Genomic DNA, 14,492 nt, shown 5'->3' on the forward strand with positions numbered 1-14,492 from the left:
ATGGTTTAAGTTTGGATATAACTGGGTGACTTGATGAGAATATTGATCACAAACACACTTCACAGCTGGTTTCAATGGACAAATCAAGAGTCCAAAAATAATAATAAAAAAACCCATAAACCTTATTGACATATCAAGCCAATCAATTTAAATCCATCTTACCAAAGCAAAGAACAGGCATAACGCATAAACCTTCTGCTAGCTACAAGTATGTGACTGAAGTCCAAGTTGCTAAAGGAGATGAACATTTCTCTATTTGACCAGATGACCCTAACTTTGAACAAATTCAACCTTGTGCCTCAAATTCTCTGTTTAAAATATTTCAAGTTATTTGTGGCATGGTCATTTCACACTTGGGGGAGAAAAAAATTATTAAATTGAAGCCTCCAAACCCCAAAATCCAAATATTGAGTGTCTCGCCAGAACATCATTAGGTAGATATTAGTTACCCAGTGAAAGTGACTGATCCTGTCAGCCTGTGGGGTATTCCCCAACATAAAAGCCCCCTCTTTACATGTGTATCGGTATCAGCTAAGCGTCTTACATACTTCCTCTGCTGGGGATTGAGGAGCCCAGCAAACAGCAGCCAATCAAAACAAGAGGAAAATGCTTTACTATTAATTAACAGAGGTAACATCAGACATAAATAGCATCGCCTAAATTATAAAGTTTGTGGAAACAATTAGGACAAGCTGCAAAGATAAACCGTATACATATTGATCCCCAAGTAAAAAAATAAAAAAAAGAAAGAAAGCAGATCAAAACTTCCAAGGAGTTTATTCTATACTGAGTGAAGTTTTAATTATCCTCTGATCTATAATGCATGTTTATGAACAGATGGATTCATGTGATTGAAGTCAAGATCTGAAGTCTTGCCTAGTTTGTGTCTCGGTCTGCTGCTGGTAATGATACCTGCCAGGCGTGCGGCAGCTCAGTGTAATGATAACACCGAGTGTAGAGTTACCAACCCGACTCCGCAGCAGTGTTGCTGAGCAACATCCGATAACATTAAAGACACGCCGAGATCAAGTTAGACACCTGTTTTCAGGTCTGCTTTTCGTTTGGCTGCTTCAGCAGCCCGGACAGACACTGGCCCCAGGAAACAGCTCAGTCAGAGTCAGCAAGAAGCTTTATTGGCTTCACAATGTCTTGAAAAAAAGGTAGAGAAGACGCAGACAAACTGAGGTACACAAGAGCAGGTCTGGAAGCATGTAAGAGTCCTTTTAGAGGGATGTTCAAGAAGCTCAACAATGTGTTCCGACCTAACCATCATGGAAACAGAGGCCGAGGTGATGGTGGGCTTCACGGCGACTACCACAGCGCCTGCACGGTCCGACTGGTCCGCAGCACCTCCATGCTGGTGGTGGGGGAGAGAAGTCGCTCTTCCGAGGGGTCAACCCTGACGCGGAGCAAGAGCAGCGTGAGCATCGAGTCAACTCTGTACTATTACCAGAGGCAAGAGGACAGGATTTGGCTGTACTCCCAGAACCAGAACTGTCTGGAGTACCTGGAGGCTCTGGTGGCTCTCAGGAGGCAGTACACTAAAAGTGTCAGCGACCTGAAGAGCAATGATGCCAAGACTGCAGCGAGTCCGAAGAGGAAACCCGCACCCCCTCCTCCAAAGATGGAGGAACCGGTAAGATGCGCAGAAGTATTGGTGCTCCACATTGGCCTTCATCATCTTCTAACCACAAACTGTGAAAGCTTTGATTGAAGTTTGGTGAGAAAGATCAGCATATAAACATTTTATTGCGAAATAGAAGAAAATTTGAGTTTTTTAACTAAAAGAAAATTCAAAGAGTAAAATACACACACATGGACCCTATTTCTTAGTTAGATGCTTTTGAAAGCAAGTAGTTTTACTAGATTTTATTTGCGTAAAGACACTTTCCTTTTTTGTTGTAAACCATGAGCCCTTTCCCTTATACTTCAAAAAAATGACACACTATTTTGTTTTGCTCTATCGCACAAAATCCCAATTAAATACATTACAATTTATCATTGTGACATGTTAAAATTCAAGTATGAATACCTGCTTATTGAAAGAAAAAGTCAATTCTTCTTCTTCTGTCGATCACAGATATTAAGACCCAAACCATCTACGCCTCCGGTCCCCACAGAGCAGGACACGCTGCAGTTCTTGGATGAGGTTATCGCCAGCTGTGACAGCGAACCTCTGCGTAAACCCTACAAGGACGATGGCAACGCAGACGTAGACTTCATAGGTGAGCAAGACAGAGGCCGATCCTGGGAATTACTGGGATCATTCTGTGAATTCTGAATGTGAGCGGTGACAAAGACACAAGTTTTAGAAATAAAATCAAATTTGGACATACTCGATGTTTCTGGTTTTAACAGAAACAGTTAAAATCAAAAAGACAGTTGTTTTTTTTCCTTAGGTTGACGCAGTGTATTTCTAATCATGAGACACGAACAGATAGTATCGTTCCATACTCTTAATTCTTACAAATAACATTTTTATAATACATTTTTGAAAATGAAAGCAGTCGAGTGAGTCCAAGCGGACAAATATTCACATTAATGTAGAAATACATGCATTCACATAATGGAGGTCAACTTGAGGGACGAACCGTTTACTGCATTGTGTGCCTGCAGTTTTAGAACAGGCTTGTCCCTGTGAATTCAATGTGCAATTACATAAAGTATTCCTGCAATGTGAGTTTACTTGAAATGTTCCTTTAAGCACAGTGAGCAGTCTGATATATGTACATGCAAAGTGCAAAAACATAGACTGAAGTAAATATTTTGACATCTAAACAATAAGGCAAAACAAGCCAATTTATTCGGGTCACAATATGGATTTCAAAAGCAAATCAGGCACAATTTTAAACCTGTCTTCTTCTGTGGTTAATTTGGACCTTGACAGTGTATGTTTCATATTTTATCCTCAGAAAAGAAAATCACTTTCAGTAAAATTTTGCCCCCAAGGTTTACATATGTGATTTCTAACAGTGTATCAGACACTGTGGTTGCGTATCTGAGATCTGAGCAGTTTCAAATGCCTTGTGGTGGAATATTCAGACACAATTGTTTTTGCAAGAAAACTGAAGGTATTATTCATAATCCTGATAAATAAAGAGAATACATCAAGGTCAGACATTCTTTGAGTAGTAATGAGACCTGTGTGCATAATTTGGGAGAAACAAACATGGCTCCAGATCTGTGAGGCAGGCTCACTTTCCAGATATGCTACCTTGCCTCACTGAAGCTTTTGTTGTTGAAAATAAATCTGAAGGAATTTATTATGGATACTTGACGAATCTTGTTATGCACGGCAAAAGTACAGAGTCATAAATTTTCTTATTTTATCGATGCTTTTATATTATTTACAAGTTCGGTCAAAGTCAGTGTTGCTAGCTTTTTTCTAGTTTTTTGTTTTGTCTGTGTTTTGGATTTAATCTGGAACAGGTAATGTTTACATATATATATATATATATATATATATATATATATATATATATAATATATATATATATATATATATATATATATATATATATATATAACAGGTATATATATATATATATATATATATATATATATATATATATATATATATATATATATATATATATATATATATATATATATATATATATATATATATAAAGGTTTTTTGACTTTTGAACATATCAAACTGTACAGCAAACCTCTCCAGTGAAAAGTTTAATATTTTCTTCTTTTTTTTTTATGCGCTGGCAGGAACTCTACAAATTTTACACCAGCATCTGTTGGACTTTTTATTTTACCAGCACAAAAACCCACAGAGATTAAAAACCTCCTTTTCAAGGGAGTCCTGGCCAAGAGGCATCAATAAATACAAAGTCCATCTCAGTTCTCAGACCTAAATCCTTTAGAAATCCTTCAGCCTGAGCTGAACCAAGAGGTCATAAAAGGTACCCTGATTATGGAAAATGTACATGAATTATGCAAAAGGTACTAGTCAAATATCCCTCTCTCCTTAACCTTCAACTTAAAAAAAAAAAAACATTTTAGTGAAGGATTAACCTGCTGCACCAGTTCTTCTGCTGAACCTATCTTGATAACAAACTCCTCCAAACATCATTAAGGATTTTTCATAACCCAAAAACTTGCCATTGAGTATCTAAAGTTTTTTCTGCTGTATAACCTTTGCCACATTTACTGAGGGTGCCGATAAATGTGGCACCTTCAAACGTTTACATTGAATTAAAACTGAACTGTTTTAATGGTCTGTAACTAAATTGTGTCCTAGGTTTTTTTGAAGCTGTACACCACTTTCAGTCTCATCTCGTGCTTTCTCTCTCTGCTGCCCTGCCCCAGTGGCCTCCAGCTCAGCCGAGCACGACCTTCACTCCAACTGGGTGTTGAGGGTCCCGCGGGCCACAGACGACTCCGAACCGAGTGAAGCTCCCGATAGTGCCAAGGAAAGCGCTTCAAAGAAGGAGAAGAAGAAGAAAAAGAAGCAGCAGCAGACCGGTTCCACAAGCAGCAGACTTCAACTGCAGAGGAACCCGATCCACCTGCCCAAAGTGGTGGAGAGTGCATTCCAGACCCTGCGCTTTAAACCCAAATTAAAAAAGCAGTGAGGCTAACGTGGACACGTGAAACCAGCAGCACAGGCGTGACGCTAACAGAGCTCAGACTAAATTGTTTTCGCAGGCAATACATCTTTTTAGAACTGTTACACACTGACCCTGCAGCAATTACAGTAGCTGGCAGGGTATTCGTACCCCTTCAACCTTTTCGCAATTTGTCTCGTGTGGTTTTTATGTGGTAGATCAACACAAAGTAGTGCAAAACAGTGAAGAGGAAAGAACGTCAATCCATGCTTTTGTGATCTTTTTACAAATAAATAATCATAAAAAAATTACCGTTTTTCCCCCTTCACTCTGATTTCGATAAATAAAATCAAAAGCAACCAACTAGTTTGAGAGGAAACCTGACTTAATAAAATTGGCACAGCTTTGTGTAAATAAATCTCAGTATGAATCCAGCTGTTGTGATGTTTGGTAGATGACATTGGTGAACAAAAGAAGATCAAGAAACAGAAGCAACAGGATGTGGAACAGTTCAAAGGGACAGTATTAAGTAAAATTTACATTTTAGACATTTACTCCACGTTCTGATGTTATTCCCTTATCAAAAACATACCAGGACAGTTGCCTTCGTTTTTTCAAGGATATTTGAGAAATGCTTTAATTTCCCATGGCAACCATTCAGCTCTGGGTCCAACGTCTGGTTGGATAAAATGCCGCCATTGAGGCGCATCTCCTCCTCCGAGCTGCAGTTTCCAATCTTCAGATCTTCCATCTCACAGTGCAGCCCTTCCTCGCAATTACCCCACTCAGCTCCTTCAGACTAGCCAGCAGCAACTAGCAAGTGACTGGTCAAATTGTGCATCTGCTGAGCTCATCATAGAATAGAAGCTACTTTTCAACGCGATGCTAGTAAAAATGTTGTTGAAAGTCTAATAAAGGAGATGTTGTGATGGCTCCCTAAAGGCAAATCTGCAAACCAGCCTGGACAAGGCTGTCCACCTGTAGTGCTAAGCTAAACTGAGAGAGCATTAAAGTGATTTCTCAGACTTGCGGAAAAGTTGGCATAATTGGTAAATATTACATGTGCAAAATTTTCGAACGACTGAATCAACACATTGCAACTTCCTGGAATGACTGGTCAATAGTTAACAGAAGGAAAGAAAACAGGACTGGTAATTTGGTCCAGAAATATTTTTGTGCTAAGTATTTATTTATACCAAAAGCACCACTGAATCTTTACCCTGTGGATAACAGGAACCTGTAATTAAAGCTGCAAATTTGATTTGTTTTTCATGACCGCGTTACAATCATTTAACCTTCTACTTACATTAGCTGTACTGCACAGCAATAAAATAACTCGGAAGGGTCTGCAATGGCCCAACATAGATTCTTTCTAAAAGTTCTCAGTTTCTTCCGTCAACTTGAGATCGATTTGACCGACTGGTTCGTCGCATTTCTTTCTGAATGCCTTTTGAGCTGAACTGTGCAAGAGAAACTTTCAGTAGGGTGGCAAATGTCAAATTTTGGCTGATTGCAGTTTAAAGTCCAGACCCGTGAGTGTGTGCTTTCTGTGAGGTATCAAAGACGATTTTTGAAAGCAACAATGCTTCCTTTCAAGCTCAAATGTCAGAGATGGCTACATGAATTAATGTTTCGTTTAACAGGTGGACGCGGCGAGGGCAAGGTCAAGGCATCCCGGCTGTGTGAAAAGCTTCATACCGGCTCGAATACAGCACAATAATCCCTGCTAAAGGTAAATAGGACTTGTACAAGAAGGGTAAATAAACAAAGGCGGAAAGCTTTAATGCTATACAGAATTACTGACTTTCCTCATTTTTGAGGGTTTTTTTGTTTTTGTTTTTATGCCCACCAGAAATTCATTACATAATTCTAACACAGTAAATACATAGGTCTCAATTTTCATTTTATAAACAAAATTTTTAGTCATTAATTTATTTAGGTGAACAAAGCTGTGAACCTCCCTCCCTCCCTTCTGTTTTTACATGTTTTAAATGTGTCACATGAGCCTATTTGCACTTTTAGACACATTTTTTAAAAGAGAATTTATTTTATAACAGGAGGAAAAGATACCCAAAACCATCAGAACCTCTACGGGAAAAAAAGGATTTACCCACGATTGACTACACCTTTTTGGACAGCTGAGTTCACTTTCATTACTTAGGGCTGAATAATATGGAGACCTGTAGAATCAACAAATCAATAAAATATAACCTGACTGATGCAATGAAGTAGGATAAAAGATCTAAAAAGCAATAGCTCATGTCCCAAACTAAAGAAATTCAAGTACAGACAATACACAAGCTCACTGACACCAGCCTGGAAAAGGTTACAAATGTCTCACTCGCCTCCGTTGAGGTTAAATATCAACTTCAACTGGGTAAAAATTTCATCAATGGGAAACTTTCAAGGTCAAAACCTGCTGTTCACGGAAAAGAACAAAAAGGCCCGTCTCGGTTCTCCCAAAACATCTTCAAGAAATAACATTTTGTAAACTTAAAGACACATTTTGAAAGCTGTGCATCCTTTTCTGTTGCAAGGCGAGTCAAACAAATGCAGTTGCTGCAGAAAAGAAAGTCAGAGCAGCAAAGATGGCAGTGGCAGTGTGATGGTGTGGGCCAGCTTTGTTGCGTCAGAACTGCTTCAACTTTCACTATTTCATTAATAACATTTTTATAATACATTTTAACCATTAATTTAGTTACCAGAAATCCCGTTTAAGTTACTTATTAGGTTACTTTTAACATACGGTCAATACATTCAATCAACTGAAAACCTCAATTTTGTTTTTACTCACTTTATCTTAAATCAGTTCTATGGTCAGAAACAATTAAGTGTGACACTAAAGCAAAAAGTAGAATCAATCTGTAAGCGGGTAAATACTTTTCGTCATGATTTATACAGAGATTATGCTTTTAATACCCAACCTCTGTAGAAAATGTCTTGCCGCTGTAGCTATTTGAAAGCTAAACTATCAGTCTAAAAGCACTAAGAAGTTTATTATGGTGTATTATTTGTTACTTGTGAAAATGAATTCCCTTCGTCTTGATCCCTTTTCCTTCCCACAATTAAAAAGACAAACAGCCTTTCGGATAGGTTTTTCTTTCCTTTATTACAAAACATGGGTCGGACGCATCCAAAAAGCACAACACATTCACTTCTTTTCAGCTTTGGTTTTAGGGCTGAAAAAAGAAGACATGGGCTTCATGCCACTCTTGTCCACTTTAGCCAAGGTTTTCTGAGCAGCTGTCATCTTCTTGGGTGGCTGGAATAAAAAACAGAGACAAACCAAAAATAAAGCAACAGCATAACTCAATTATCTAGCATGGAAACAGTAGAGAATCATGATAGTAGCCCCACTGCGCTACACACAAAGCTTGAAGAAAGCAGTAAAAAAAGCAAATTTACACAATGACTGACGTTTCTGGACAGAAATTAAATAACTGTTTGATTTAAAATGAAATAAATGATGTTTGAATCCACTGAGGATGTTTCCTGATACGCGTGCACTCACTTTCCGTGCGAAGTCTCCACTGTTGAATTTGGTGTAGTCTTCTCCAGCCTCCACCGGCTTGTCGGAAAGTTTCCGCTTCTGCCAAATGAGGACGTGAGAGATGCTTTTCATGACAAGAAGCACCAAAACACAGACACTACCGCCGCCAGCTACACTGACCACAAGCTGTAGCCCGCAAAACCACAGAATTAAACCGCATAAACAGTGACTGAGGGTGGTTGGTTCATTAAAGAACACAAAACAGAGAAAGGTTGAAGACTCAAAGGAAGCGCATGGTAGCTTTAGTAGCATGCAAGACAAAAGAGCTGAGAAAATACTTCAAGCTTCTTCCATAAAACCAACATACCTTAGATGGAGGCTCTGTTTCCTTTGCACTTTTTAGCTCTGGTAACCTGTGGTATTTAGAAAGAGATGGGTTTTGTCTACAAAGTCACAAAAACAAATGCAAATAATATTCATTTTCCATTCAATTTAACTTGCCTCAAGTGTTTAAGGAGGGCCTTGCTCAGTTCTCCACTGATGTACTCAGATATTAGACCGTGAGCGTAGCGAAGGTAGTCTTCTGTATCGAAAAGAAAAGAGATAATCGATCAAATCCTGATTTATTTAAATAGTTTGTGATGTAAAGACAAAAAAAGTAGAAGGCTCTTTCCTGTGACCATACAATAATACATCACTACTGCCATCTACTGGTTGACATCAGCATCTGCAGTTAAAGTAAATTTAGGTTTATGAATATTTTCCTTTATCAGTGTAACAAAATTAGCATTTCTCTAATAGTTCCTTGCAGAAGTATTCATATACCTTGTCTTTTTTCACACAACAATAACAATCCTATTACATAAAATTCCTGCTATAAAAATTTCATGTAATAGATCCACATAAAGATTTATTAGTGTAATTACTTTATAAAATAAACTAGTTCTATTTAATTGAAAAACGATAAAGTAATCCGTTGAGAATCAGCAGAATACTTGAAATTTGACAAAATGTTAGACATGCAAGGCCAGGACACATGGATACTTGATTATCCTGCAGCTGCATCTGCAGCAAAATGTGGGATATCTTGTAAAATATTTTGAAAACCACATCTTCATTTTACATCCACTTCACATTCACGCACCACCTTCTCTTGGTTTATCACATAAAATCCAAGTAAACCATTTGGAGTTTTGTGGCCGGAACGATACACTAACAGGTTGAAGGGCCTGAATACGTTTGCAAAGCGCAGCTAAAAAGGGAAATACAGTGATGCAGGTTTACCCTCCTGGTTGTCTGACTCAGACTTGACTCTGATATAAGTTGTGGATTTCACTCCTTCTCCCACACAGATATTTTTCTTCTTCAGGGCAACGATCGTTCTCTCCACCTACAGCAGAAGTATTAAACATCTTCACACTTTTCCACTTGCTTTTTGTTTTCTTTTGCTGCCTTAATATCCTGCACTATCTTTACCTTTTTTTGTAACCAGTTCATGGTTCGTTCTGGACTGTAGCGATGAAATTTCAGGCTTCCGACCTCTGTAAATGCCACACAAGTCAACTCCATTTACGGGTAATTTTCAAAACAACATAAAAACAATCAAGTGACAAGCAGTTTGTTTCATAATTTAGAGGCTAATACTACAACGGCCACTTTGTATCAGCTAAATGAGCAGCTAAAATAAAGGCTGTAACTTAAGATTGTAGCTAATTGCCTTCAAGGAAACTTCACCTTTTTCCTCTGCAATGTGGTGCAGGCTGGTCAGGGAACGTGTGCAGCTGAGCAGTCTGGAGCTCTCTGGAAATTCATCATCCTTAACAACTTGATTCACAGGCTGGAATTTCTCCTGAATGGCAGAAAACAGAAATATCCCTAAGCGTACCACAGTGGAGCGAATTCACAGACAGCCAACAGGTCAGACAAATGTCTCCTTCTGTTGTTTCTACATGCAAAATAATTCAACACCTTATGAGATAGCATACATTTCATATGCATGAAATTATAGCAAAGTAGTGAACACCATATCGAACATCAGACTGAGGGGGGAATGTGTGCGCAACATGTGGCAAATATTAGATGCACGAGATTTCAGAATTTTCCCAGAGACTAATATTTAAAATGAAAAACATCCTGAAAAATGACTGAACAGGCTTCAACACCTGCTGTGTCAATGTACAGGCTCATCTCAACAAATTACAAAAGTGTTATTATTTTTTTTCTTTGAGTATGCGTCGATTCGGCACTGCGTGAACCCCAAGATTCTCAAACTACGATCATTTGTGCGACTTAAGACACAGTGTTCTGACCCAGACTGAGAGGCCATTTAGGGACTTGGAAACATTGGCAGATGTTTTGAGCTAAGTAGCTAATTGGTATTTCATTTTTTACTTTTTCACAACGGTGAAATTTTCAGAGAAACTGTTTTAAAAGTTTTCATTAACTGTAAGGCCCAATCACCAAGATTACAAACAACAAGGGATTGAAATATTTCACTCCTCACGTGATGGATCTACAGAACGAACGAGCTTCACTCTAAAATTAGTGATCAAAAAAGTATAGCTTTTCACAATATTCAAATCTTGCAGACGTTTGCAGAAATGTACAAATTGTTGTTCTTTACCTCTTGGCCACATTTAATCATATAGGGCAATATCAGATAGAGAGGGTCCATCTGTGTTATGAAGAGAAGTTTTCCATCTGAATATAAACAAAGGCAAAATATGAACAATTATTGGATTAGACATGAATTTACAACACCAGAACAGAAAAAGCAGGCTAAACGACAGCAAAACATCTTATTTAACTTTTAAGAAGAATAGAGGAAACATATTCAAACTTTAAGACATTACATTCAACAATGGGAAACACTGATAGGGAATTGTGTCTTGCTTTTTGATATCTTTTTGCCTAAACTACAACAATAACCCCTGATGTGGTTAATAAAAATAATCCAAACATTTTAATCAACCACAACCAATTCATGATTTAAAAGGGAAGGGGATAATTTTACATGTGCCTGTGTGAATGGTCTCTTTCTAAATGGATGCTTTAAGATTTTTAAGTGTCGTTTCGCTGTTTTAGTCTTTTTCAGTCGAACTCTGATGAGAGACAAGACGGTCAAACTCTGACGCTGACGAGAAATGGGACACACCTCTCTGTACAGTCTGTCCAACAAACCAGGAGTGGAAGTCTTCTTCAAACGCCTTGACCTCGTATAGCTGTGCATCACCAGCACCGAGCATGTACAGAGATGCCTCGTCTGCAAGGACAAGGGAAAATGAGGAACAGTGTTAATTTCACTTTTGCAACAGCAGTAAACAAACATAGTAAAAGACGTCCTCAAACTTTTTGGGAAGTATGCAGGAACTCGTGTTTGTTTGTTTTTTTTTTGGCTTGTTTGTTTTTGTTATTTTTTTTAATCATAATAGAGTTGATCTTTTGTCACAGGTTCAACCTGATGATCCCAATTTGCTTTATTTTTAAGACTATACAACATGACAGAGAAAAAATGTGCTGAAGGTTATTTGACAAAGGAAGTAGTTTTAATCCAACAGAAAATGAGGAATTTGAGAATTATCGCCACTACAGGATGAATCAGATTTTTATTCAAGTCAAATAAAACTGCACCAAAGTGCATAATTTCTTTGTTTTGATGTATTGACTGAACAGGCAGGAAAAAACAGATTCAATAAAAATTTACTTTAAGACTACATTCACACCTTAAAAGGCAGAAAGAGCTACATTAATTGAAAAAATAATCTAATTTAATTCAGATGGCAAGCACAAATTTATTCTTCATGCTGATAGGGATTGAATCATAATGTTTTTTAGATTTAGAAACCAGAAATAAATTGACCATTAGTGCAGACCAAGAGATCCAATTAACAGTGAAGACTTTAAAACCTGTGGCAGGATTCCTGAGCTTCACAAAATCTGCATCGCAGTCCTGCTTCTGTGTTTCAACTACTGAGTCTGTGGACAGAAAATAAAAACACTGTCACAACAGATAAAGAAGTAACAAAAGGATAAGAATCACTGTTTAGATGGATAGCTGGACAGATCGATCTAACTACAGTGTGTTAGCAGTTAGAGGATATGTTCTCCTTTAATTAAGCTTACATGTAATTCACCTAGCTTAAAAACTAAGAATAGCACCACCACTTAAAGTCAGCTACGCTATGCCCTAGACGCAGTTATTAAGCTTTAATAATAATGCTATCATGGCAGGGTAGTGTTATTTTTCTTTGCTAGTAGCCTACCTGCGGCGATAACAACCCAACTGTCGTTATGTGTGTTTGGAGTCCGCTTCTTTTTAGCAGCCATGTTGTTTCTTCACACTTAGCCTAACTTTGCGCTTCCCCATGCCGGGGTAGCGGGGTAGCTAGTTCTTTTTTTTTTTTTTTTTTTCTTTTTCTTTTTTCTTTTTTTTTTTTTTTTTTTTTTTTTTTGCCTGACAACATGAGCTCAGAAAAGGCGCCTTTCGGTGTGACCACTTCCTGTGTCGGTCACGTACAAAGTCAACACGGCGTTGACTTCGGCTCTGTTACGTCGGCTCTTTTCTGCTTTTATTTGAAAACAATACTGTTAAATTTATAAAATGCTTTGGCTTTGGTGTGTCCTCAAAACCTCGAGCAAAAGTCACAATTTCACGCTTTTAATTTGACCTATTTACCTCTGCTTTCAAGCAGTGGTATGCGCCAGGTTGACGTCACAACGTCGGGTGTTCTTTGTAACACCACTAGAGGTCACCCAAGAGCCTTTATTAAAATTCAGTTGTGCCAAACTGTTAGAGCTTCCTCTCTATATAACTACTTGTGTATTTAAAAATATATATATTCTTTGAACTAACCAGATTTTATCTATTACAGCCGAAGGTTTCTTCTCGGAGGCCTTTCAGATTTGGTGGCCATTTGTCCTTTTGGCACACCGGCATTTAACAGATTGAGGGATCCATCTGTGCTTTAATGAGAGGAGGGCATCGTTCTTTCTCTCTCTCTTTCTCAGGATGTGACACTGTGCGTCCCAGTTGGTTTTCAGTGACTCATTTGTTTTTTTTTTGTTTGTTTTGTTTAGTTTTTTTTTCCTCCTGTACTGCTAATGTGCATGCCTGGAATGGGGTTATGTAGGAAGCTTGGACTCCCAAACCTTTTACACGACTGCGCTATCAATCCTTTCATGTCCACCCTTTATATATTCCAATGTATTTTCTCTTAAAGAATAGGTGTAGCACAGAGGGATGAGTGTTTTAAGTGACAAATATACCCTCGGACAAATATACCCTTTAAACGTTTTCACATTGTGCCAACATTCTGACAGAAAATGTTAAAGGATTTGACTTTACAGTAAAAAAATTTAAAAGTCTTACTCATCCCATCTGACTTTATTTTAATATGTCTATTTCTTTTCATTCACAACCAGTCATGTTGTAATTCTAATCATACTGCACAAGTTTCTTATTTCTTTTTCGTCGAATGAAATTTGATAAAACCTTTTTTCAACTCTGACCAGATTCATTGTCCCTTTGAAAGGAAAACCCTCACACCGACATGATGCTACCGCCACATTGCTTCTCTGTGGGGATAATTTGTTTAAGGTGATGGAAAAAATATTTTCTCTGCTACACATAACATTTTGCATCTGCCAAAATTGCTGTTTTCCCATTTATGGCCTATGGCTTTATGTCATGGTTCAAGTATTTAAACCTTAAAGAAAATTTTGCAAATGTACCATTTTATTCATTTGTGGTACAAATAATTTGTGACAAAAAATACTAATATTTGACTTTATAACCTCTGTAAACTTTTGAATCAGTCAACTTCTCACGGCGTCAGTTCACTGTCCATAGCAGCCAGATTTTGTTGACAATTTATGTATGAAGGGATAATGTGGAAAAAGTTCAAGGGATATTAATTCTTTTGTGAAACACTGATGCTCGCCATGCCACATCTGTGTCTGAGCGTGACTAGTTACAGTTTGTTTCTCTGGCCGTCTTATTTTCTCATCTTTTCTCTTTTTCATGTCTTCACCACTTTGTTTCTATTTCTTTTTTCCTGTCCGTGTTAGAACAGCCTTTCCTTCCAAGCCTACTTGCCCGAATTTGAGCAACACATGTTCTGCAGCCTTTGAACGCTGCCTCAGCTCCACCTACAAATCACTTAGATTTATGTCGCTGTAGTCTGTGGCAAAAAGAGCGTGGGGTGAGATATTGTCTGTGAATTACTCGTTTTATGGGGCCCCGGAGCCCCGTACACAAGAGTATGACCAGCTTAAACAGAACGTTGCATGAAAGCTTTCTTTTGTATCTTTTTTTTTTTTTTTTTGGACTGGGGTGGAGTGCTGGGGGGCTCCTGTGTTTTTGATGGTCAGACAGAACAACAGCAGCCTTTTTTGGAGCAGTGGACCTCAGACGGCCCCCGAGAGCCAAGCGCTCTGTCATC

General features: G+C 38.1%; 2 protein-coding genes across 4 annotated transcripts; one reads left to right on the top strand and one right to left on the bottom strand.

Annotated features, from left to right (window-relative positions):
- Nucleotides 1-1,110: 1,110 nt before the first annotated feature.
- LOC129361422 (uncharacterized protein C13orf42) lies at nucleotides 1,111-4,806 on the top strand. Its single transcript, XM_055032254.1, has 3 exons — nucleotides 1,111-1,636; nucleotides 2,081-2,225; nucleotides 4,324-4,806. Exons 1-3 carry the CDS (start codon nucleotides 1,232-1,234, stop codon nucleotides 4,587-4,589), a joined length of 816 nt encoding a protein of 271 aa, XP_054888229.1. The 5' UTR covers nucleotides 1,111-1,231; the 3' UTR covers nucleotides 4,590-4,806.
- A 2,846-nt stretch (nucleotides 4,807-7,652) lies between these two features.
- rnaseh2b (ribonuclease H2, subunit B) lies at nucleotides 7,653-12,555 on the bottom strand. Of its 3 annotated transcripts, XM_055031281.1 has the most exons (11): nucleotides 12,315-12,546; nucleotides 11,959-12,027; nucleotides 11,207-11,314; nucleotides 10,676-10,752; nucleotides 9,787-9,901; nucleotides 9,529-9,593; nucleotides 9,337-9,442; nucleotides 8,554-8,635; nucleotides 8,420-8,465; nucleotides 8,074-8,151; nucleotides 7,653-7,824 (listed from the first exon to the last, which is right to left on the bottom strand). In XM_055031281.1, the coding sequence occupies exons 1-11, from the start codon at nucleotides 12,376-12,378 to the stop codon at nucleotides 7,714-7,716; spliced, it is 921 nt and encodes a 306-aa protein (XP_054887256.1). In that variant the 5' UTR covers nucleotides 12,379-12,546; the 3' UTR covers nucleotides 7,653-7,713. The 3 variants fall into 3 exon arrangements, with proteins under 3 accessions (XP_054887256.1, XP_054887257.1, XP_054887258.1); XM_055031282.1 differs by lacking the exon at nucleotides 12,315-12,546 and having other exon boundaries at nucleotides 11,912-12,022; XM_055031283.1 differs by lacking the exons at nucleotides 9,337-9,442; nucleotides 9,529-9,593 and having other exon boundaries at nucleotides 12,315-12,555.
- Between the last annotated feature and the right edge of the window lie 1,937 nt (nucleotides 12,556-14,492).

This window comes from Poeciliopsis prolifica, unplaced genomic scaffold (genome assembly GCF_027474105.1).
Source record: "Poeciliopsis prolifica strain line A6 unplaced genomic scaffold, Auburn_PproV2 SCAFFOLD007, whole genome shotgun sequence".
Taxonomy (NCBI): domain Eukaryota; kingdom Metazoa; phylum Chordata; class Actinopteri; order Cyprinodontiformes; family Poeciliidae; genus Poeciliopsis; species Poeciliopsis prolifica.

Coding starts and splice junctions, on each gene's coding strand:
- LOC129361422 (XM_055032254.1), top strand. CDS start 1,232: ATGTTCAAGAAGCTCAACAATGTGTTCCGACCTAACCATCATGGAAAC. Junction 1,637..2,080: donor CTCCAAAGATGGAGGAACCG/GTAAGATGCGCA, acceptor TGTCGATCACAG/ATATTAAGACCCAAACCATC. Junction 2,226..4,323: donor CGCAGACGTAGACTTCATAG/GTGAGCAAGACA, acceptor GCCCTGCCCCAG/TGGCCTCCAGCTCAGCCGAG.
- rnaseh2b (XM_055031281.1), bottom strand. CDS start 12,378: ATGGCTGCTAAAAAGAAGCGGACTCCAAACACACATAACGACAGTTGG. Junction 10,753..11,206: donor TGGACAGACTGTACAGAGAG/GTGTGTCCCATT, acceptor GTTTATATTCAG/ATGGAAAACTTCTCTTCATA. Junction 8,636..9,336: donor TGAGTCAGACAACCAGGAGG/GTAAACCTGCAT, acceptor TTTTCGATACAG/AAGACTACCTTCGCTACGCT.